The 25,810-nt window shown below is 38.4% G+C and overlaps 1 protein-coding gene across 1 annotated transcript in view; it reads left to right on the top strand.

Annotated features, from left to right (window-relative positions):
- The window catches only part of LOC145987257 (uncharacterized), a 563,513-nt gene that overhangs the window by 340,934 nt on the left and 196,769 nt on the right, over positions 1 to 25,810 (top strand). Inside the window, exon 2 of the mRNA XM_083121773.1 lies at positions 19,378 to 19,583. Within this exon, the coding sequence (XP_082977899.1) occupies positions 19,378 to 19,583 (206 nt within the window). The remainder of the gene's footprint in view (positions 1 to 19,377; positions 19,584 to 25,810) is intronic.

Consider the following 25,810-nt stretch of genomic DNA (forward strand, 5'->3'; position numbering starts at 1 on the left):
CACACTAAGTGCAAAAAAATAGTTTTGTTTTTAACAAGGTCGCCATTTTCATGAACTACGCGTGTGCTAGTATATACAGATTGTCCCAAAATAATGTTTACACTCTTTGAACTTCAATAACAGGAACACTAATAACGTGGTGTCACTATTGACAGCAATACATTATGTGCAATCTGAACAGATCGATAATCAGATCGGTTTCTGCAAGAAGGGAAGCGTAGGTTGTCCCACGTCACTCAGTGTCTGTGGCCTTGTGGCGTACACAGCATTCATCACAATTCCCCGCAGGTAGTCATTTAACTGTGTTAAATCAGGAGATCTGGATGGAAATTCGACTCTTCTTACGTTTCTCGTAAGAAAAATTTCTCTCCCCTGCCATTTTGTGTACACTAAGGACTATTGCTTGGCAGGCTGTGATGGGACTAAAAACAGAAGAAGGCCTATATTCTCTCACACATGCTCAACATAGATATTGCAGCCAAATGCAAAAAGTCCAGTCATGCCATCTTTAATAGTTTCTCTGTTATTAAAGTTCAAAGAGTGTAAACATTATTTTGGGACGCTCTGTATATACAGGGTCAACGAAGTTAGTAATAAGGTGTGTTTCATACAGCGTATATTGCTACACTTGTAGGTTGAATTATCTTCTACTCACTTCTGGCTAATGTCGAAGATGAGGATTTAAATTGATCAGATTAAATTTAGGTACCACCAAACTCAATGAAATAGCATATGGCCAAAGGGGTGTGTCTTCCAAAGACACACCAATGTCAACCTTCGTTCCACGTGGACTGCATCTAACGAGTCTCTGGCCTCTGGACTTTACAGACAGTATAATCCTCTGTGTGGCTCGTGTTGTGATGGTCCTTCATCCATCTCATCTTCACCATTCATCCTCATCTTCGCGATTAACCAAATGTGGCAGAAAAGCAAAGTAAATCAAACTAAGGCAATCAATCAATCAACGGATATACTATACTAACAACCGGGACTTCCAAAGGAATTCCAGCGGACCTCCTTGTCGGAGTGGTCTAATTGTTAGGGCGTCTGACTGCCACACCAGAGACACGGGTTCGAGTACGGTGTGGGTGATGTAAGGTCGGTATTTTTTCGGTCTTGTCTCCACATATAGCGGATCTGGGCCTCACTCACCCTCAAATAAATTAATACCTGGAGGCAACCATGGGAGGTAAAGGCGGCCGGAGCGTGGTGCTGATCACATCACATCCAAAATGGCCCCCATATTGTCTTCATTGGACGGTGCTATATGCACGGGGAACTTTACTTTTACCTCTGGGGCGGAGGGATTATCACAGCGCACTACTACTCCAGGAGTACCAGGTTGGAATCTCTAGGGGACATGGGTGTTCTTTTTGAATGCACCTTATATAAATCATCACTCATCCTCATCTTTGCGATTAACAGAAAAGCGATGTAAAACAAGCCAAATAAATCAAATCAAACATTGAAATTGAACCCGAAACCCCATCATAACAAGACTGACAGACTATCGCTGCGAAAACTATTGTTATCGACTAAAACCAGCCTCCATCAACAGTGCTACTAGGGGATTGCTAAGCGTTTGACAAAGGCGGGCTAACCCTTACGTCAACTTGAAGACATCGACCTACATGCAGAGAGATGGTTGATATCGAGTGATGAATGGCTATCGCTGGTGTTGTTATCGACCGAATCGATTGCCCACCCTTAATGTACGTAGCCTTTTCTTAATGGGGAGCAATTTCGAATTCACTCTGCTGGAAAACTTGCAACCTTAATGACGATAAACACCATAATTACCATGGTCACGTTTAGAATCGTGAACCGTCGCTGTGATATCTACCTCCCTGAAGGCTATCGGAGACCATTTTTTTATGTCCCGTGAAGCTGATCTTGTTGGAAGAGGGGCGGAGCCTTGAAACATTGAAACAAGTTGATTTTTTGCTGACTCGGGGAAGAATCCACACCCACATTGATTTTCCATCTCTTTTGGTACCGTGCCAGTCGGAAGTAAAATCAAACTTGATGGTAAAAAAATACATGTTGTCGAGGAAGGTTACAATTGACCTATATACAGAGTGCCCAGCTGAAAACAGACCTATTTTTATTTTGAGACCAATTTGAACTAACGTCACTGAAGTTTAAAGTAATGTATCGGCGCGTAAAAGCAAGTCACATATATAGGGAAAGTAATCAGTACTATTTGGAGTGTGGATCTTCTGCAGCAAGAGAAATTAATTTTTTGATCAAGGCAGGGTTAATGGAATCAATTTCAGTTTCATTTTGCTACAGTTGACGAGGTGTACCTTTGCCGATGAGCTTGTCTACTCCGCGCAGAGACTGAGAGTGATACAATTCCGTAGATGCAACACACTCGCCCGTTTGAGTGATCGACCGCGCTTACAGTAAGAGGAGTTGAATTGATTTGGTGTTTTAAGTCCACTTTATGCACAGTAAGGCTAATCGGGACTGGACCTACAGTTTAAAGTGGGATCCGAACCACTATGTGCCCTCACCGGGTATCGAAGCCGGGACCCCTTGATTACAGTAAGAGGAGAATGATGAGCATTGGTTAAGGCAGCCTGTAGTTCCTTCCCTTGCTACTGCGCAGCCGGGCTTGGTTAGGGTTGACCCGCAAAGATACAGCTCGTCAACTCTAATTCTCTTCTCGCGTCATTGTAAAACATACGTAAGTTACCGAAGTGAAGGTTAGAAATTCTAATTTAGCATATAAAAACTAACGTTTCTTTCATCATTCAGAACATGCTGGAGAGAATTTCGGATGGGATGTGTCTATCTGTCTACAATTACCCGTTCCATCAAAGGAACACTAGTCGAAATGTGCCGATTTTCTTCAATAAATATGTTGATTTGCTATCACTTACTGTTTCATGTTTTAAGTACAATAATATTAGTTTTCCTGTGCCAACAATATAATAAGTTAGTTTTATGTGGGAACATCCTGTATATATTTGTGTGCCTAATTTCAACAAAGATAATGAGTCTCGTATATCTTTCCGTATTTAAGTCTCCACGAAACTAAAAACTTGAAGCAGAACCCCACAAGAACGCATTATCAAAACTTAATATCCACGTTGTAGTTCAGGGAGATATTCACAGATTTTGAGACAGATAATATGGCTCCATAGATAATTGGATCCCAGAGAAAATAAGCCGAACAATCCAGAAAACCTTGCACTAATAGAGTATGATTTACCAATTCTTTAACTTTGCCTAAGTTTATCTTCATAGCATAAAGAGTTTCGATAGCTCATATTTTTGCTGCAATCTTCAGCCAAATTGACCAAGCATTATTACATTGGGCAATCGTTGTGATTGATTCAATGAATTAGGTTAATTTACATCGCTTTTCCGTCACTTTTGGCTATCGAGACAACGAGGGTAAGTGTTGATCAGATGAGATTAATGAAGGGACACTCACGAATAACACCCAGGCTCAGGCCGGGATTCGAACCATAGATTCCATGCTAACCACTCCGCCACGGAAGTCAACCTAGCACCAAATCTTGTAATCGTGTACCAAGTTTTAACCACTTAGTTATTTCTATGTTTTTGTTTATAGAGGTGAAGTTGTTTACTAATTATAATAATTACGAAAATTAACTTGATTACCAACCAAATGTACACCCTAGCTGGCATGAGTATCTCGAATTACACGCATTCAAAGATGGCGCCTGACCGGCCCATCTAGTGTATTTTATGTTTTTATGAACAAAGGTATTACAGACAGATTGGGAACCAATAGGAAAAAATGTAATTTATTTTCAATTTTTTATGAAAATTTTCAGTTGAACAATTGAAAAAATAGAATAACCCCTCCGGCAATCTAGTTTTAATATGACACACGTGTAGCCATAATAATATTTTTTACAAGCTTATTGAGAAATCCGCAACCAGCTATCTTCCTTTTCAGTCCCTCAAATTAATACGTTTCTCTTCTTAATCCCAGCTCTTTGGGAATTCTGGGTTCGCAAACAAACTAGACATTACCTGCCGTCGATACGTAACTCTGCGCGGTTCGATAGATGCAGCATCCGCCCAACTCCGAGATACCGAACCTTGGACCTTCTCTCAGGATTCTCTTGGCAAGCAGCCAGATGAATTAGAGGTTACAAACTTTCTGCAAGGAATGATTTGGAGAGGATCAGTTTCCTATTAAAGAGGATTTTCAGTTCAGTTAGCCCCGCTTAAATTTTCAGCCCGGCCAGCAAAACGGGAAAGCAAATGTCATTCAGGTGCTTAAAACCCGATCTTCGATATTTCGATGCGTTTTAAGTTGTTGATCGTGGAGTTTAGAAAGGGTCTTGGGCTTTGGTAATGCTTGGCCAGACGTTCTCGCGAGGGCATTAAAACCGAGAGGAAGTTTCAGCATCGTAATTGTTGGTGGTTCCAATATCCGCTGTGGCGTATCTATAGCCCTGATCGATTTATTTTGCATTGCAAGCAGGAGGATAGGTAGCTGGTGAGCGAGGGTTGGATTAAGCCCTCTGTGAGCCCTTAAATAACCTATATGGGACGTTTTTGAAAGGATTTATAGAAGAGTCACAATCGTACGTACCAAGATTGATAAGGGAAGTATTGACATGTAAAAAGATATAAAGGTAGAGAAAGGGAATTGAAAGATGTCCTGTCGAGTGACATAGTGGTGAAGATATTCTCTGGGGATGTTAGTCAGATCAGTACCGGATATGTTTCCGAGCTTTCAGTCCCTGAAGATGAGGGTGAGGCTAGCTCTCGAAAGCTCTGGAGAAATATTCAGTCCCTGGAGATGAGGCTGAGGTTAGCTCTTCAAAGCTCATGAGCAGACTTCAGTCGCTGAAGATGAGAGTGAGCTTAGCTCTCGAAGCTCTGGATCAGACTTCAGTCCCTGAAGATGGGGGTGAGCTTAACTCTATGAAACTGTGGATCAGACTTCAGTCACTAAAGATGATGGTGAACTTAACTCTGGAAACCTCTGAATCAAAATTTAGTATCTGCAGCTGAGGGTGAGGTTAGCTCTGAAAAGCTCTGGATCAGACTTTAGTCCCTGAACATGCGAGTGATCTTAGCTCTGGTAAGCTCTGAATCAGACTTCAGTCTCTGAAGATGAGAGTGAGCTAAGCTCTCGAAAGTTCTGGATCAAAATTCAGTAACTTAGGGTGAGAGTGACCTTACCTCTAAAAAGCTCGAAATCAGACTTCAAAAGTAGCGGAAAAGCAAAGTAACATAAAACAAATCAATTATGTAATCTGTACAGATGTATCAAGCAAAGTATCCCAGATGTTTACGTGTGTGTGTTATAAATTTTACAATGAGGCTATATTACAAACAAAAATTATAAAAGTTCATTTCAATGCTAATGTTACGAAATATAAAAGGTAATAAAATCAATAACTACAGTGCTACTTTCAGCTGAATATTCTTTACAAATCATTATCTACAATTTGTATACATACTTAATGTTAGTCTTTCTATAACATAGTCTGTATATAATAATCATAGAAGCCGGCCCCCGTTGGGGAAGTGGTTAGCACATCGCGCTGGGACGCCAAGGGTCCCGGGTTCGAATCCTGGCATGGGCGTTTGTGATGTCTATTCATCATATCATTATCACTCATCTCCATCTTCGCAAATTAGCCAAAAGTGGCACAAGAAGCGAAGTAAAATAAATGAAATCAAAATTTAAAAAGAAAATAAAAAAAATAATCATAGACGTGTACGTAGGCATTTATAAATCACATATATTCTTCCCCTTCTGCTATTATGTTAATATGTTAGTATGTATAGCATTTATTTATGAATTTGATTGTACGTAACCTAATTATATTCTGAATTTTTGGCCAAAAACGTTTCAACGATTTTTTTTTTGTATTTGGTACAGAGTCTGATGAAGACCTTGCTAGTCGGTTGAAACGTAACGTAACGTAAGCCTTGTTTCCATGATATGAAAAACTCAATATGCTGACCAAGGCAGAAATTTATTTTATTAAAAACATAAACTAAACGTAATGTTTCAACCTTCTAGCAAGGTCTTCTTCAGACTCTGCACCAAGTACAAATGTAACAAGGTACAAAACAGGAGGATATATATATATATATATATATATATATATATATATATATATATATATACATAAAAATTACTCCCCTCCAGAGTATTAGAAAGTTGTTTAGATTCGATGACCTACAGGAGGTTAAAACAGCTGAACAGTGGGGCAGGGAGTGTTCTGTGGAATTTTTTCAAACTAGTTTTGAGGGCTGAATAAAACGCTAGCACAAATGCATCGAACGTGATGGCAACTGTGTGGAAGGGCAACTCGGAGTAGAGGACACTACAGGCAAACTATATGTATGTTCATTGTTTCAATCTTTCCATTATTAAACAAATTATACCTGAACAGGCAAAACTTTTTGATACTACCTCGTATAACGTTACTTTCATTGCCACTTAGGAATCTGAGTGCAATGTCTTCTTTTGAAATCGCCTCTAAATAATACAAATGTGAATAACTAACTCTCTGGCCTTCTTAAACCAGAAGGTTTATGACTGAAGCAACACAAGCCTTCCATCTGTCCCTATCCTGGGCAAGACCAATCTAATCTTTTCCATCCTTAAGGTTCAGCGTTATCCGTCCATCTTCGACTTGGCCTTCCTACAGGTCTCTTACAATCATGTTTCCCAACAAGAATCCTCTAAACTCTTCTTTCCTTTCCCATTCGTGACACATGGCCTGCCCACTTAAGTCCGTTTATTTAATTATTCTAATAATATCTGGACAAGAATGCAAATTATGCAGTTCTAAATTATGTAACCTTCTCCACTCACCTGTCTCCTCATCCCTTTTAGGTCCATTTTTATAAGGATTTCATTTTCAAATACTTTTAATTTATGTTCCTCTTTTAATGTAAGGCACTATATAGTTATATCAAAAGGAGAGGGAAACTATTCGCACATTCACTTATGTAATGACATTTCGAGAAGAAAAATATTGCCCAATTCTTGTAAAACGCTTTTCAGTCCGGCCCGTCCCCTACAGCCAGGGGCAGTCGAGACAATAAACCCACTCTAACAAGACTCCCATCGGGCATTGCGGAAGGAAAGAAATGGACCATCAGTTTCCTGAGGCACAGGGAAGGGAGGCCTCTTTCGGTATCGAGCATCGAATGAAGGAAGGGGTCCGGACGAAGCTTTTACTGCCTAAGTCGTCTTGGCCCAAAAGAGCCCAATCGAGCGAAGTTTGTCCAAAGTCCTGTCAGATAAAACAATACTCAAGACGAGGGGGTTTGCCGGACACATCGGTTGCTGCAGACAGCGGTACGTTTTAGTAGACACAAACAGACGTATTGTGTGCGGGTGTCCTTCCCCCTTTTATTTGCGCTCGTTACGAACTCTTACCAGGGAAAGGGGTGAGGGTTGAGGGGTGGTAGGAAAATCCCAGGGAAAAGAAAACGAACATAAAACACAGAGATGCGCAAGGAGAACCAGGGGAAGTTCTGTCATAAGGAACAAAAGCAGAAATTCCAATAAGAGCCTTCGCTTTGAGGGATTGATTTCTTCTTCTTTTGTGGTCCTTTCCCGGGAACTTGGTGGCGACGCCTGAGAGAGAGAGAGAAAGAGAGAGAGAGAGAGAGAGAGAGAGAGAGAGAGAGAGAGAGAACCGAGAGATAGAAAGCGGTAGGAGGCGTTTTGAGACCGTTGAGAAGAAATCAAAACTCGTCCAGGCCCCCTCCCCACACCGAAGAAAGTTCAATTGCTAATAAAAACGGAAATAATTCTCGCAAATGCAAACCGCATTTATGTACGTTCCGGTTTTACTAAACGGTTATGTCCGCGTTTCATGGATTCTGTCTCTTTTGTGAGGGCATCAACATTAAAGGGGAAACGACCAGACCGTGTAACAAAAACACACACAACGTTCCGCAGTGTTGGCAGAATAAACCCATAGCTCTCTTTAGCCTACCTGCATACTTTTATTGATCACTCCTCCCTGATTTTTTTTTTTCAGAGACAATACCATTTGAAATCCGCTGCTAGTGCATGTTTTGCTAATCTTCCATAAGGTATTACTTTTACGGGACGCCGTAAACAATAACGATGAAATGATTTTTTTTTCTAAAAACGACACGGGGATAAAGTCTATTCTCTAATAACTTCAACGATCTTGGACATAAACAAAGACACGAAATGGTCGAAGATAATGGACACATTTGAAGATAAAAAACATTAGACTGTCGAGCTGTATTCATTGTTTTGTTTTCGAATGGCTCAGAAATCCACTGGCTGAAAGCTGAAATTGTACCATTGTCGCTCCAGTTTTAGTTTACGAGAGAAACCATGCATCAGCTTTTGAACTGGTCGGGATGTATTTTTCTAGAAATAATCTAGAAAAAATTCGAGTAAATGACACTACATTTCAACTAATGAAACGATGCATTACTGAAAAAATCAATATGTTCAAAATCTTATATTTGTTGAAGCAATAAAATATCTGTGAAATTGTCAAGGTAACTTCGTTTGTGTATAGTTTTCATTAGTTTCATGTACTTAGAAACAGATTCTCTATGAGGTTTGGCGGGGGTGGTTATCATAGCGAGCCGTGAACGCCAGGAGTCCCAGGTTTGAATCTCGACCTGACCTTGTGTGTTTCGAGTTACGAAGTGCTACTTTGGGCCTAAGAACTCGCACTCAAAGTGTTATTTGTATAATGATGAATAGCGCAAATATATTTATAAATGCATCATTTTAACTTCTCAGGTCTCCGTAACCTGGAAACCATAGAAAATCTGGAAAAGACTGGAAAAACAGTCTATGAATGAAAAGATTATGGAAAAAATATTAAAAAGCCTGAAAATGCAGGGTATAATAAGTGTACTTGTTAGGATTTAAGAATGATAACTTTTCTATATTTTGTTGAGCCTGTTTCTTAATGTGAGATATTCTGTATAACGTTTTTCTTTATTTTTTATCTTAAACACTATTAAATAAACATTAATCTCATGCATCAACACAAAGTTTAACATTTAAACTGTGGTTACTAGCATGTCAAAACAACACAAAATGATCTCGAAATTTATTTTAAGGTGGTCTGGAAAATATGGAAAACTAGGAGTTTGACAAATCAGTGAGAATCCTGATTCACTCTCTCTAGCAGGTACCTTGGTGTCAGGAATAGAAATTTCTATATGTCTAGGATACCATATCATGTGAGATCATGTTGATTAAGCCAAATTGATATCCTTGGTTGTTTAGACAACGGAATTTTCATCTCAGCAAAACTCCTCACGCTTGCGATTACACCTGCGAAACATTTCTAACCTTTGAATTTTTGTTTTAATTCAACTTTGCAATATGCCTTCACAGGGTATCGATTTCTGGACACCTTTACTACAAGGCGACGAGTTAGCACTATGCTATCGGAGACACTAGTAATGGCATTTGATATAGGGGTAATGTGGACACCTTCATACACCATATGTCAGTGTTTCACTTCTGGCTATATATTCTGAGCAACATCATCTCGTTCGAGCATGCGCAGTAAATGCTTTCCGGTCATCCAGTCTATGGAACATGGACGAAAACTGTCAAATGTACATTCCAAAAATCTTTCAAAATGGCATTACACAGTTTGGTCCCTATTAGGGATGGGGAATTATCTAAACGTTTCAGGATATATTGCTTTTTCCCAGGAGAGTTTACCAAGCAGAATATGTTTTTCATTGGTCAATTAAATCACCATACCATGTGTCAATTGTCACTTGTATCCCGCATGCTACTCTTCACACTTGACATTTTGGTGTGAAAGTACAGGAGAACGTGACATTTGACACTTTTATTAACCATTGTGCCTCTGCCACTTTTGTGCGAATATATCTATTAACGCTATGATTAATAATATACGAGAGCATGCTTTTCTTGATGCCTTTAAGACAATGTTTCATGTAAGTACCAGAAAGCAAATGCTGCTTCAACAATAGTCGGTGCAACAATTTAATTGCTTCATGGAAGTACCACAAAACAATGTTGCTTCAACAATAGTCGGTGCAACAATTTCAATGCTTCATGGAAGTACCACAAGACAATGCTGCTTCAACAATAGTCGGTGCAACAATTTCAATGCTACATGAAAGTACCAGAAAACAATTCTGCTTCAACAATAGTCGGTGCAACAATTTCACACGCCGAACAATCGGCAGATGCCTCTTTTTGTTGGCGACAATGGCACGATGACCAGTGCTTTGTTTCGTTCCTGGCGTCGGAGAAAGGAACCTTTTCGTCTTTCTCCTTTCGCTTCCTTTTTTTCTTCTTCTTCCTTCTCGTCGGCTCCTTTTTTGTGCAAAGTTGCAAGCAAACTCACCTCTCATCCCCCTCCAGATGGAACTTGTACTGCGCGAAACGCCAAAAGTTCCGCTCCAGTGATTGGTTAGTTGGAATTCAACTCCGGTATCTCTCACCCAATAAAGTGTTGAGGTCGTGAGAGGAGTCAGCAAATAAAATATGGCTCTCACTTTGCCCGGAAGACTTTACAGAAAATAATTCGTAGAGGAAGCGATACGAGGAGCTCGGACCCTACGATGGGGGATGTATAGCTTCTCTCATCCACTGGAATGATCTCTCTTCTTCTTTTTTATCTCCAGTGGGTTCTGAAACTGTTGCGCATTTCTTTCTCTCTCCCCCTACCATCCTTTGGAATCGGCTTCACAAGGTTCCGTTCCCCCTTCTCTTCATTAAAGATACAATATTTCACTGTACTTTCTTAATTATTGCATTAGTTTATATCACTAACATGGGCTCCCGCAAGGGGGGCACTTCCCCCTCTGAGATTTCTGGAAAGAGTTAATGTAATTCGAATGGCGAAATTGTAGAGGTATTTTATAACAACAAGTATTGTCTTCTGTGACTTACAGTCCGTAAGTTACAGCAACTATTATTATTATTGTTATTATTATTTGAAGTAGGGTTACATTTAAGGTTGCAGTCTATTTTAAACTGATTATCTAACTATAAAAAACAGTTCTTTGTCCCACGTGAATTAATATTAAGTATAGCTACAGTTATGCAAATTGTATGTAGATATACAGAATATGGAAATTACAAATGTATAATTTAAAGTAAACATAAGTAGTAGTAGTAGTAGTAGTAATGTAATAATAATAAGAATAATAATCGTTTATTTTAAGTGTTGAGCACAGTATTAAATCTAATACAGCACTAAGTCAAATACAAAAGTACAAAGTTAAACGAATAAAATACGTACATAAGCTTTAGAATAACATAACAATACAAGTTAGCATATTTACACTTCAAGTTACAGTTTTCAACGAGATCTATTATATATCTGATACTAATAACTGTTTATTGTTATATAATATTGTGCAATTAACTGTGTATTGTTCTAATAATAATAATAATAATAATATTTATTTAAGTGATGATCACGATTAAGCAACCAGGTATATCACTATGTCAAAATTGGTTATACAAAATTAAAAAAATTGAATACATAATTATAAAATAAAACAGTGGATCCTACAATCTTATACATCAACATAAATTCAAATTGTAGGTTTCAACAAGATCAGCTACTAAACTTCTGGCCTTATTTAGACATGTGAGAATTGAGATATACCTATGGGAATATCTGGGAATTTTATAAGTTATATTTTTCAAAAAGTATTCACTGTCAACTTGGAAAATTAAGATCTTCTCTACAAAATTTATACTTTTCATTTTTCTTCTTTCTTCTAAGGTAAACATATTCAACTGTGTTAAAATTCAGAGTAATATAGGTCATAGCATTTTTTTAAACGTTGTGCATGCTAACCTGATAAAAAGTTTTTGAACTGATTCAAGTTTTTGAAGGTGACTGGTTGCAGTCAGAAACCATAATTCATTTTCATATTCAAGAATAGGACGAACTATCGTTTTATACAGGAATATTAAGGTATCTTCTTTTTTAAAAACTTTCCATGAGAAAAATATATAACCAAGCATCCTCTTTGCTCTTTTGCAAATTACTGAAATGTGCTCATGAATATGAGAGAGAGGAGTCTATTAATATTCCTAAGTCTTTATGACTGTCGCACACTTGGATTGTATTTTGATAAATAAAATAGTTGGAGACTATATTTTAAACTTTCTTAGTACATCTTAAAACTTTACACTTTTTCAAGTTAATTTCCATTTCATTAATCTTGCACCAATATGTCATTCTATCGAGATCAGCCTGAAGTTGAGCGACATCATTATTTGTTAAAATACTCTTCAATTTTTATATATCATCTGCATATAGCAAACATGTGCTAGATTTAAAACATAATGTAACATCATTGATAAAAGCAGCGAACAGAATTGGGCAAGTGGCGACCCTTGAGGTACTCCACAAAGTATTTCCTTTTTAGAAAAAGTTGTTTCACCAATCTTAACAGGGAATCTTCTATTTACTAAAAAGTTGGAAAACCATTTCAGAAATCGTGGTGATAATCCCATTTGGTCGAGTTTGTAAGTTAATAGCTGATGGCTGACACTATCAAAGGCTTTAGCCAAGTCAATAAATAAAATATCAGTCTGGGATTGCTTCCTATTGTTAGATTGCAGAGAGTCTATTAAAACCAATAATTTGTAATGGTAGACCTTTTTCTAAAAAAAAACATTCTGATTACCATCTATATATTGTTTAAAAGAAAAAGACAAATAGTCAGCAATTATGTGTTCAAAAACCTTTGCCATGGAATTTAATATAGTAATTGGTCCATATTAAGATCATTGGCTTTTCCATCTTTGTTTTTAGTTACAGGTACAATAAACACATTTTTCAAGATATCTGGAAATATTCCAGAAGTAAGTGATATGTTGTAAATTTTAGTTAACTATGGTACAAAAAATCTTTGTTTGCTTTCAAAATAAAATTAGGTATGCCTATTGAAGACCTGCCTTTTAGTTTGTTAATTGTATCACTTACGTCCTTTTCCAAAATAACAGGCACATCAATTAAGTTGGTGTATGAATGAAGATGAATATTTTTAAAATTTACATGACTTCCTTTTGAGAAAGATTTGTGAAAAAGCTCACTAAAAGCATTAGCAATATCATATTCATTGAACAGTACATCATTATCATAAATAATTTCAGTGATAATATTTTCTCTCTTCTTTCTATTAAAGTGAAACCAAAAAGCATTCTTGTCATCATTAACATTGTTTTCTAAGGAGTAGTAGTATTGCAATAATAATATTAAATAATAATAATAACATTTCTGTGACTCTGTCCCCTTGAGAGAAAATTATGCGGACGTCCTTCGAGTCCTGATTTAAGAAAAATCAATGTAGCTGATGTTCATTGCGTACGGAATTATGTTACTTAAGTCAAAATGAGCACCGAAGTAGGACAGCTACAGATTTTTGTACAGGTTAGTGAAATATTTTCGACTAGATTCTGCTTCTGCTTTAGTAATTATGGATACTAAGATTATCTCAATCTTTAGATTCCCCCGTTTTTCTTTTCTTCTATCACTTCTCTGTTCTCTCTCTCTTTTACTTTTTCCCTTTAACCATTCTTTCTCTCTCTCTTACTTTATTTCTTTAACTTTTCTTTCTCTCTCTCTCTCTCTCTCTCCTACTCTCTTTCTTTCTTCTCAGCTTCTGTATTTTCCTTTATCTTATTTTTATCTCTTTCTTCTTCTGTTTCTCTAATTTCTCTTTGTTTCATCTTCTTTTTCTTTTGTTTCTGTACCATTTTCTCTCACTTTATCCATATCTTTCTGTCTTTTTCTCACAGTTTTCATTTCTCTATGAACGATTCCCTTTTTGCCTGATTAAGGATATTTCAGTAAGCAGAGGGGTGACCTAAGATCTTTTCATGGTGACATTGAACCTAATCTTGCTGTGTGGTATTTTACGCACAGTGGATCGGGGCGGGCCAATTTTCATGGAGGTATAAATAACCGGTTCCGACTGGTACGTTGAGCGTTGGTTGAGTTAAAGTTAACAGAGATGGTTGTTGCTTGAAAAAATATCAATTGTAGCATACAGCTGGAGAGGACTGAGCGGCTATACCCTGTTCCAGGTAACTCTGGAGCAAGGCCCGCATAACGTCAGAGAAGGGGAGGAAATCGAGTCGGCCGAGCGAAGCAGTACACGCTGCTGCGAAAGCTGATAACTGCAGTCGCTTTCCCCCTCCACTCAATCGAGTTCCCTCTCACGTGTTCATTGGTGGGTACGTTTCACGTCACTACTTGCGCAGAGACTTGTTTTCGTTCGCCTACTCCAGAGATAACTGGGACAGTATATACTTATGGGAAATATATGAAGACCTAGAAAAAGGTTTGATTTAGGCGTATAAACCTACAATAGGTTTCTAACAAGCAAAATAAATGTTATTTTAGGCACTATAGAACTTCATCAGTTGATGAAACGGTAACGTAACTTGTTATTTCTTATTTATCTACAAAGGTAAACACAGGTTAAAAGTCTAAAATCCAAGGTCTAGTGATCAGCATCGCGCTCCTTTAGCCCCCAGTCCCCATTTATATTAGAAGCTGCGTGAACCCCAGGGTCGCTGTATGCAGGAGCAATGGTCGATAAATTCTCGCCTGAAATTACCCACACATCGAATCGAGCCCTCGTCTCCTGAGTGATGTTCAGATTCACCGCAGCACTTATCGTATTAACATTTCGACTCTTAACCAACCACATTCAGCATAAAATGTAGAATACAGGGTTAGCCTAAAAGAACAAGACAGTTTTAACGCTTTATAAATTGAAATTTGTTTGTTACATCATAAAGCATTTAGTACTGTTGTATAGAGAAAGTCTTCAAATTTACGACCTCCGTCTTTTGTTTGTCTTCGTGACGTCAGCATCACGTGAGCACCCTTGACGTAAGTCGAGCAGTATGGCCGCTGGCCAGGTGGAGAAGACTTTCTGCGTGCTTGAATTTACGAAAACAAATTCTGTTACTGTCCTACAGGATCGTTTTAGAACACGGTAAGGTCCCCTCCATTGCTACAAGTGTGGACGATCTTAAATAACGCATCACAACAGCTGCTGCGACTGTTGACATGCACATGCTGAGACGTGCTTGGGGAGAACTGTACTATCGTATTGATATCTTGTGTTACAATAGGGTCAAAAACAGAACACGTGTAACTTACGAATGCAAACTTCATGACGTACTCTTCAAACCCATGTAAGTATTTCAGTCCTATTATTAAAACTCTCCTTTCTGTAAAACTTTGAAAGTGTCTATTTCTTATAGGCTAACCTTGTATTTAACTTTCCAAAGTCATCAAGTAGCAAGAACGAACACCTTTCTACACGTTTACATAAAACACGCAGAAGCCCATTTGCCCTAACATCTCTCAACGTATTCGTAATACAGTAAGAGGGAGAGACGAAGCACGCTGTAAGCAGATAACAAGGGGGAAGCCGAACAGCATTACCCAAGCCTTTCGTCACAAGCCACAGAGACACAAGATGAGGTCGCATCACATGAAGAACAATAAGCCGTAACAAAAGATCTTTCTCGCTATGTGTCTGAGCTTTCTAAAGGAAATTAGCGGAAAGGAGTTCTGCTAGAGGTGGGGGTGGTGGAGGGGGGGCTAGGAAAAGGATAGGTTGGAGTGCTTCGCAGACAGGGAGGGCTTTTGGCTTGCCTCCAAACGTAACAGCACTCAAGAATTTCCCACCGGAAAGATAGTGCATACATTGCATTGCCTGTGTGATATGAGAGGTTTGGGGGTGGCTAAATGTAGTGGGTGCGGACTGTCTCTCTCTCTCTCTCTCTCTCTCTCTCTCTCTCTCTCTCTCTCTCTCTCTCTCTCTGTGTGTGTGTGTCTTTGGGTAGCGCTTAGGAAGGAATGTTGGAAAGCGAAGTCAAAGGAGGAAAACCTCAGTTGCAGTGCCTAGGCTGCCTCTCATAAGAAAATTGCCTTTCTGGAACTGTACGTACATATTTACTTTTATTTACTGCCGCTCCGAGTAAAGTTCTTTTTGGCCTGCTTTGTCTGAACCACAAAGGCAGGGTTTTAACAGTTGTAACGTTTTGCTCTTTGTTTTTACGTGTTATAAGAAATATATTTTCATGCCTGCTTATTTAGTTCACGTTGACTTATTGCCACTTTTGTCACGGCAATGAGAATGAATGATAGTTGAGATTAAGATTACATTTTAAAAGGAACACTCATATGTGCAGTCCAGGACTCCAAGACGAAACCTAAGATATCATGATTGTGTGTGCCCACAGAATGCTCTGGGCAAGTGTCACTTTCTTGTTGACCGTAATGGTGAGTGCCTTCCGAAATCTAGAAGCGTAATGGACAATGCAAGGAGATATCTCCCTGCAAAAGTAAAAGAATAAATTTATTAATTCCATCTACTTCTAGCAACCTGTGAGCGGAACATTCCCTTTCTGATAAATAATGATTTTTGTTGTTTGTGATTGAGTTTTCACATCATAGGGACTGTTCACAATTTAGGTGAAAACTAAAGAATAGAAATTGGAGTGAGGTGGGATGCCGCATTTCCTTGAGTTTGTTTCTTATTGTATCGTGGTCACGTGGAACATACTACATTGCTGTGAAAGCTCCTAAAATATATCTTTTATTTCCAAGTATCTTAAATAACAATCAAGAAACACTTAATTAATTACCAGAAACATTTTAAAACATAGAATACAATGCAATTGAAATTTAATAATTTTTCATTCTTTACATATAATCACATTTGCTTAGTACGTATTTAAACATAATATGTTTCCAGCATATTGCAATGTGAGCATTTACCTAGGTATATATTAGCTGATCTGCGTGGTAGAGTGTTTAGCAGAGCGAGGGTTCGAATCCTTTCATCAATGTTAACATATCATTATTCATCCTCATGTTTGCAATTAGCCAAAAGTACCATAAAAACAAAGTAAAATAAATCAATGAATCAATCATGTATACATAAAAAAGCATAGATATAACATGTGGTTGCTTAACTTACATAACAATTAACCTCTTGAAAGTAAAATTACATCAAAACGTCTACATTAAAAAAAATGTACCTCTTTCATTTTTTAAAAATTCTGCCTATATCAACTAGGAGAAACTTGTTCACCTTATAAGGCTGAATTTAATGAATTTTAAAATATACTTCGTGCCTTATTTGATCCCTAAACGCTCGATAGTACAGGTTTTTTTTCGTAACAGCAACCCGTCTCTTTTCCAAATTTCTTCTCTCACACAACTCCGATGGCACGTCAAAACATTTGACTCAGTAATGAATTCGGCCTTGTAAAAGTCCACCAGATGTTTTATGCAATTTGGCAAACCTGCCAAGTGGTAACACAGAAGGCGGCTGTTACAATTAGTTCGAGGTTTCGACACAGTTGGGAAAAGTTAATTTGCAAAAGAAAGGAAGCGCGGGGGGAAAAGGACGATTTGACCTGACACTTTGTTCCTCTGAGCTTGAATTTCTATCAGTTACAATGACGCCTGCGATTAATATTTTTCCCTCCAACAAATTAGTAACAAGAACTGACGCTAATTATTTAGTTTCGTGATTAAATTTTGTGTTGGATGACAAGACGTGTAGAGACACTTTTCTCAATTTTAAGACATCAAATGATTTAAGAAGTTCTCGTGTAAGAAAAGCAAATGTTTGCGAAATATAATTTTATTTCTTCTTACCTTGTAGTGCTGCCAATAGGTGGCACTGTTAAATGCTAAGTATCCTAATACGTTGTATTGCCACATAATTTAAATAACGGAATTAACTTTAATGACATTCATTTCTAAAATTATTAAGACACTCTAGATGTTTTACATTACAAAGAAACTGAAAGTTTTTATCAATATTTTGAGTTGCTGTTTTTAGGCACTGCATTTGGAAATTATTTTAATACGCATAATAAATAGCGAAATCATTATTTATGGTGATTTAAGTTGCTCGTTTCGTTTTAGAGGATCAGGAAAAGTACAAGATGTCTCTGTCTCTCATTCTCATCCAACGGTTTTCAGGTGCCTGGGCTTGCGTAGTGTTGATGCCCGGAGAATGTGTCCAGCTCAAAAGGTATAAGAAACGTATAATGTGGTTTGTAAAACTAGTCTTAGATTTACTCGTTTTGGAGGAACGGATAAAAATCATACTAAGCCCATTTGTATCATTCTGACCCACAGTGACATCTGTGCCTGGGCTTTACAAAAATGAGATTACTTCTCGAAAAATGTCTCATGCAACATTATTTTTGGCTCAGGTTGGATCTTGTGTACTTATACTTTACTACATAATTATAAAAATAAATTTTATACTAGAGCAGAGTTGCAGCTGTACTCATATTCAATTGAAACAAAAATCATCACGCTAAAGCTCTACAACCTGAATTTCGCTAACAACTATTTAATTCGTGAAATTATTAATCATTCTGGCTAATGTAGAGCCAAATACCGAACTTTAAATTATTAGTTCCTGGTTTCTGTTGTTATTCATTACGCAATATGGGGGAGTGTAAATAGTCAGTTGGTAAAGCCTGACATGTAGCATTTTACAGTTCGGTGTGAGTGCCATTTTGGAGATTGACCTTTGACACTTGCAATTTGGTGTGGGGATATCTTTAGTTGATTGATTGATTGGTTTAGTTGATGTTTTAAGTATACTTTATGCACAGTAAGGCTAATCAGGACTGGACCTACAGTTTAAAGTGGGATCTGAACCACTATGTGCCTCCACCGGGTATCGAACTCGGGACCCCTTGATTACAAGGCGACGAAGCTACCACTACCCCATTGGGGAGGCCTCGGATAGCTTTGTAAACTGACATCTGTCACTTGATAGTTTGGTGTGAGAACAGACTTAGACTCTGACGTCCGATACATGGGGGAAGCACTATAGAAACTGATATCTGACATTATACAGTTCGGTGTGAGAAAACATATAGAGGCTGACGTCCAACAGTTGCTATTTTGGTGTTGGAATAGCTTTGAAAACTGGCATCTGATACTTGAGAGTTCGGTGTGAGAAAGCATCTAGAGGCTGACGTTCAATAGTTGCTATTTTGGTGTTCGAATAGCTTTCAAAACTGACATCTGACACGTGAGAGTTCGGGGTGAGAAAACATGTAGAGGCTCACATCCAACACTTGCAAGTTTGGTGTTGGAATAGCTTTGAAAACTGTCTTGAGAGTTCGGTGTGAGAACTTGTCATTTGCGCGTTTCAATCACTTTAGAATATGACGCCAGACACTTGACAGCTCGGTATGAGCACTTATATCCAAAATTAGTTACTTTGACGTTTGACACTGTCTATATTAGACGTTGTCAATTCAATGTGATTTAAGCTAGAACGTTTACTACGTGTAAGAAAATGCAATATATTAATTCATATATTTTTTTGTTTCTGTAGGAGTTCTCTGCCTGCGAGACTTGAAGATCAAAGTACCAGAAGCTGTCCTGCGTGGCAGCAGTGTGAAACTTGAGTGTGAATACAATCTGGAAGGGGATGTTTTGTACAGCATCAAGTGGTACAAGGACCACGAAGAATTTTATAGGTTCGTCCCCAAGGAAGCCCCTCCCAGCAAGGTGTTTCCTCATCCTGGGATCAATGTCGATGTAAGTACATATTTTTCTTGTTTATCTCTTCTTAAAATACATTTGTGCATGACCTTGTGTGGATATACTGAAGCGGTAATTCTATGCAGTCCTGCCTTTTGGGCCATTTGTGAGCGGGCACAACCATGCTAGAATTCGTCAGTTTTGCAGGTTGAAAAACCTTTTCAAGTGTCACTGGCAATAATTTGATACAAGGTAACTTAAGAAATGACACACTTGCATCATTATTGCACTATGGTTTACTATGATAGAGACGTAGCAAAAAGAACATTCTTGAAGAATTTTGTGTTTACTACCATCCGAATTACCGAGTAAGTCTTGACCTCTGTATGCTTGCTCTTAATGTGTTATATTGATATTGCAACAGTAAATGGAGAAGCCAAGGCTTACTCGTTAACTCTGTAGTGGCACGTTATGCCAGATATCCGGGTTCGAGTCCTGAACGAGTCAGCATTTTTCTGCAAGCCTCTACAATATGAAGAGAGTAATTATTGCGATGCTTCTTGTGTGTATTTCTACAGTTACTGTATTTCGAAGATGCACTCGGTGTAAGTGGAAGAACTCTCTAATTTCCCTATTTTTCGTTTCTAATCAGCTAATTACCTTCAATGCCTTTTAATTTACTGTTCAAGCCCATCAATTCCCATACAAAGGCATCATAGCCGTATGCGTGTGGCATTTTTTTGCATTAGCCAAATTACAATTTTTTGTACTACATCAAAGGCATTTGTAATTGTAGAAGGGACTATTCTATCAAATTGTTTCAGCCATGTCAATGCTCGTCCATACAGCTACTTTGGGGCTCACACAGCCTCTAATGAATGGATAGGTAGAGGTGGTAAAGTCGGCCGGAGCCTGGTACTGATAACATCATCTCTAAGCCGAGATCAAGAATGTGTGGCCCTACCTCTATGTACTTTCTTGACACTGTGCAATGCAGAGAGTTTAGCAACTCGAGATGGAGTTTTCTTATTTCCAATTCTCCCTTGTTCTCGCAAGTGGCCAGTTCTCACGGTCTTCTTAATGATGTGGGTGTTTGTGGAGCGGGTCATAACCCAGCCATGGGTAAACCCTTTCCTGCCACAATTGCAGGAGGTTGCCAAGGTGTACCAGTTACAAGTATCTTATTCTTATATCTTGCCAAACAGGCCGTTGCCATGCCGGAATAGCTGCTGCTACTATTGTACTTCTACCCCTTTGGCATGACGCCTTTTCGGCGTGACGACAGATCAACAGTGCGTGCTTTATAATGGATGAATGAATTGTAGTGCTCTATCCCAGTCGCCATTTGCTCTGGCGGGCGGAAAGCAACGAATCAGCTATGGGTTCAGTTGAGTTCGGCAGTCATCGTTTACGTCCGTGTACCGATCGTCTCTCTTACTAAACTCCCCATGTTGCCAAATCTATTCTAAGCGCATGTTACCTATATTCCACGGTGCTTGCTAGAGTGTGCTGTTGTGATTGAACACTCCTGAGCGAGGTGGTATGTAGCGGACAAAATATCCTTGGCTAATTAGTTTTTTATTTAAACACGCAAACACAGCAACAAGCAACACTTGGCAATGTTTCTTTCCTGGGGGGCACTGCTGTTGTTCCTACAACGTAGATCTGTAAACCAGAACACCATTTTACGTGGCCTTCACTCGTGGTCTCTTTACTTATTCTTAGTCTGGTGTATTGTAGCCGTGATATGTTTGGAATGCAAACAACTCTTCTGTAAGTTTATTGAAAGCAAGACTTCTGCGATAGTTCCGTCTTGGTCAGTTCATAATTCAGCAGAAGATGTACCATTTACGGAAGAAGTAATTATTAAAATCACCACCGATATTCGCAATCTGAAATTATCCAATTCCTGGCTCCATCTTTCCGCGGCTCTCACGTCTGCCATAGTAATTAGCGCACTTAATCATCTCTGGTTGCCGATCTGCTTAAGGGGAACTGAAACATGGAAAGAAGAAAAGAAAGAAGGGGAAAAAAATTCATGGGGAGATGAAGAAGGAAAGAAGAGGGGGGCGAAATCCCTGATGACGTTATCAAGTTAATTATCGGGCTCGCAAACACGAAAACTTTTCCAAGAGTTTACGAGCCACATGAAGACGATAAGTGGAAAACTGGAATTCTCTTATCGGTTTTCCCCACACGTACATCTAATACTCTGGTGCCCCCTTCGTGCTGATTGCTTCAAGTTCTTTTTTTTTATTTGAAGGGAGGGGGGCATAAGACTGGTGTCGGGTTCATTCCTTGGATTTCTTCTTAATACGATTAACCACTGTCTCTATCTTCTCATTATGGATTCGTTTTGATTACATGATTTATCAGACTGTACTAGGACCACTTTAGCACTGAAACTATAAAGGCGCTTTCCAATCTTCTGAAACAGGTTCAAGTTGTCTTACTATTTCTGGACTGGTTTCTTAAGCAGAATTGCAAGACAATTAGGACAACATTCAGCAGTACGAGAGCACCAAGAAGCAAGCTATACAACACTAAGCCAGAAAACACCCTCAACGTCACTGTGTGCGGACGAACTTGAATGTAAAAATATGGATTGCCTCTATAGAAGAGAATAAATTTATACAAGCAGGACACTCGAAAAGTCGAAAATAGCCGAACATGCATTTGATGAATACATAAAATAAAATTTTTACCTTTAATGGAGTAGAAAGTAGTGTATAACTCCGGTGGCACCGTGGAGGAGCCTACTTTGTTAGGAAGATCACAGTTTCTTCGTATGTTTGATAGCCTGGTGGGCAGGGTGGATAAAAATCATGATTTTTAATAAAAATAAATCATTTTTGATGATTTTTAAAATTTAAATCAGATATTTTTATATTCAAACCGATTTTTTTAAAATTTAAAATAAACGCTTAAAATTGTTTGTATGATTTTTGGCACCATACATATGGATATGTGGTTTTTTTAAAGTTATTTTTAAAAAGGCTTTTTCTATTAAACGGCTCTGTAAAATATTTGAGCACTTTGATTAAAGCAAATAAAAAAATATATGTAAATACCCATTTATCCGCTTCTGATACTGTACATATGAAACTACTGTGGATAGGTTTGTTGAGTGTGTTAGTGGAACTAGAGAATGGATAATGTGCAATTGAAGAAATTGTTCATGTGAAGACGAGAGAATATGTGCTCTCTTGAAACGTAGTGTAAAACTTGGTAAGTGTAGTATTAGCTCTAAACAATGGATAATGTGCAATTGAAGAAATTGTTCAATGGATACGAGAGAAGAGGTGCTCTCTCGAAACGAAGTGTTACACTAGGTATAAGTAGTAGAAACACTAGAGAATGGATAATGTGCAATTGAAGAAATTGTTCAACTGAAGACGAGAGAAGAGGTGCTCTCTCTAAACGTAGTGTAAAACTTGTTAAGAGTATTAGAAGCTCTAAACAAGGATAATGTGCAATTGAAGAATTTTTTCAATGAAGATGAGAGAATAGGTGCTCTTGTTACAATAGGTATAAGTAGTAGAAGCACTAGAGGATGGATAATGTGCAATTGAAGAAATTGTTCAACTGAAGAGGAGAGAATAGGTGCTGTCTGGAACGTAGTGTAAAACTTAGTAAGAGTAGTAGTAGCTCTAAACAATGGATAATGTGCAATTGAAGAAATTGTTCAATGGATACGAGAGAAGAGGTGCTCTCTCGAAACGAAGTGTTACAATAGGTATAAGTAGTAGAAGCACTAGAGGATGGATAATGTGCAATTGAAAAAATTTTTCAACTGAAGACGAGAAAAGAGGTGATCTCTCGAAACGTGGTGTTCGAATAGGTGTAAGCAGTAGAAGCACTAGACAATGAATTACGTCGAATTAGAATGCTAATAAAGAACCAAAGTTACTTGTTCAGTTTACTTGGCGTTAAGGAACACGCACTTATAGTTGCGCTACAAAACATGATAGCGGGAGATGATTGGCGTTTGCTGTCGACCCAATAAATACTCTCTCCTAAGGACTGATTCAATAGTAATGAAACATTTGTACATTAGTCAGCGTAATGCTCCATAAACCCAGATGTTCCAGGTTTGAATCATGGGATATGGATTGTGACACATCCTCTTCCATCACGTCAAACTTTTCATAGAATTCTGGTTCTTATGGCGTATTTAGAATTGATTACCAAGTAACTTGCCATGTGGCGGGAAAAAAACTAACCTACAGCATTGATCCCATAGGATTTAATTTGGAACACTTTGAAAGATAGCTTTCTGAACGTACATGGCCCTCCAATGGCGTTCCGGTGTATCTACTCCTGAAACAACGTGTACCTGTCCTGGTCTCTGCGGTCTCCTGCTTGTGTGACCTCTGTGTCGCGCTGTCCCCATTTTCTCATTGCTCTTCGAATCACCGCCGCGACCGACGCAACCCGTTGTACCCAGTAATTGAGTCAGGCGCCTCGTGCTGTCAATTTATAACGTTAACAAAGTTGACACCCATATGATTGATACGAGACCTAATGCACTGGATGTAGTGCTATCCCTTCCTTCTGGCCGGTCGTTGATCAAATATCCCGTGAAATAACCAGGTCTCTCCCGCCGCTAATCAATGGTTATCGGACGGGAGAGAACTGGAGATCTTCTGGATCTGTGTTAATAACTCTATGATCGTTATTGAAATTGAGGATGTTTTCTTACTGTACGTGGTTGGAGTGCAATTTCAAACTTATCGTCCCTTAACTCAAACAATCCTCTCTCAGTCTATTTTCCTCCATCTCTATTCCTGCCCCTCCTCTCTCTCTTTCTCTCATCTCTCCCTTTTTCTCTCCTCTCTCTCTCTTCTATCTCTCCTTCTTTCTCTCATCTCTCCCTTTCTCTCTTCTCTCTTTCTCTCCTCTCTCTCTCCTCTCTCTCTTTCTCTCTCTCCTCTCTCTCTCTTTCTCTCTCCTTCTCTCTTCTCTCTCTCTCTCTCTTCCTCTCTCCTTCTCTCTCTCTTCTCTCTCTCCTTCTCTCTCTCTGTCTCTGTGTGTATATAGTTTGTGTGGTTGACTATTCATTTTAACTCCAATTTATGTATAGATAGGCTAATCGGGACTGAAACTACAGTTTAAAGTGGGATCTGAACCACTGTGCGATGTAACTCCACCGGGTATCGAACCCAGAACCCCTTGATTACAAGGCGACAGTATTACCACTACACCATCTGGGAGACACTTTTGTGTGTATTTATGAACCGTATTTATGCTATACACTTTTACACACACACACACACACTTAAAATTTCTCGTATTTCGAAACTGTCTGTTTACCCTGTTTTCGGCGATAGGAATGATTCTGGAATAATTCAGCAAGGGTTCTACAAAAATGTTTTATAGAGAAATAGACGTAGAAAATTGAAATATTATATGCAGGAACGAGTAAGGAAAATCATCATAAATATGCTCGTTGTAGCAAATACTGGATAGAAATGTTTTGCTAAAAATGTTGAGCAAAAATCATCATTTTCAAGTGATGACAAACAATTCCTTTAACGCCTTGACGATTACAAGATGGCCAAATTATGTTGATCACATGAAGTGTAGAAACTGTTTAGGGTCTTTGCATGGAACATTTTAATGTACCTAGGTAGAATGAGAGATGCAATGATTACGGGAAGATTGTAAACTCTTCGTGGGCAAAGAATGACTCGTTGAAGTAACTTATCTTCATTAGACTGTGTATCATGTGCTATTTCATTACTTATCACTCCTAAAAACACCAAATATCGTATTGTTTATTTTCAATATATAGAAACTTGAGAAAAGCATTGGGTAAATTTTGTTATTATTTAAAGAATATTGAATCAAGTTTCGTTACATATTAAATACATTATGTTTTGATTGCTTTTTGTTATTTACCGTCGCTTTTCAACCACTTTTGGCTAATCGCAATAATGAGGATGAGCGATGATAAGGTGAAATTGATGAAGGGATACACGTATGCCCAGACCGAGATTCGAAACCTGGATCCCTGACGTCGTAGCATGCTGTGCTAATTACTCCGTCACGGAGGATTCCGCTACTTTAAAAGAAAAGAACATCGAATGCTTTCATAAAGTTAAAAATCGACACGAAATTTCTGGGTTCCCTAGACCCGAATTCTCCCGCATCGATCACCATGCACTCTTTTATTCATAACACTGTACGCTGGTGGTGAATGTACTACAAAGCTATCGTGAATTTACTATCCAGAAATCTGATCCCTTTGCAAAAGGGGGTATTGACTTAATTATAAGATTGAA

Source organism: Lepisma saccharinum, chromosome 4, assembly GCF_977018435.1.
Source record: "Lepisma saccharinum chromosome 4, izLepSacc3.1, whole genome shotgun sequence".
Taxonomy (NCBI): domain Eukaryota; kingdom Metazoa; phylum Arthropoda; class Insecta; order Zygentoma; family Lepismatidae; genus Lepisma; species Lepisma saccharinum.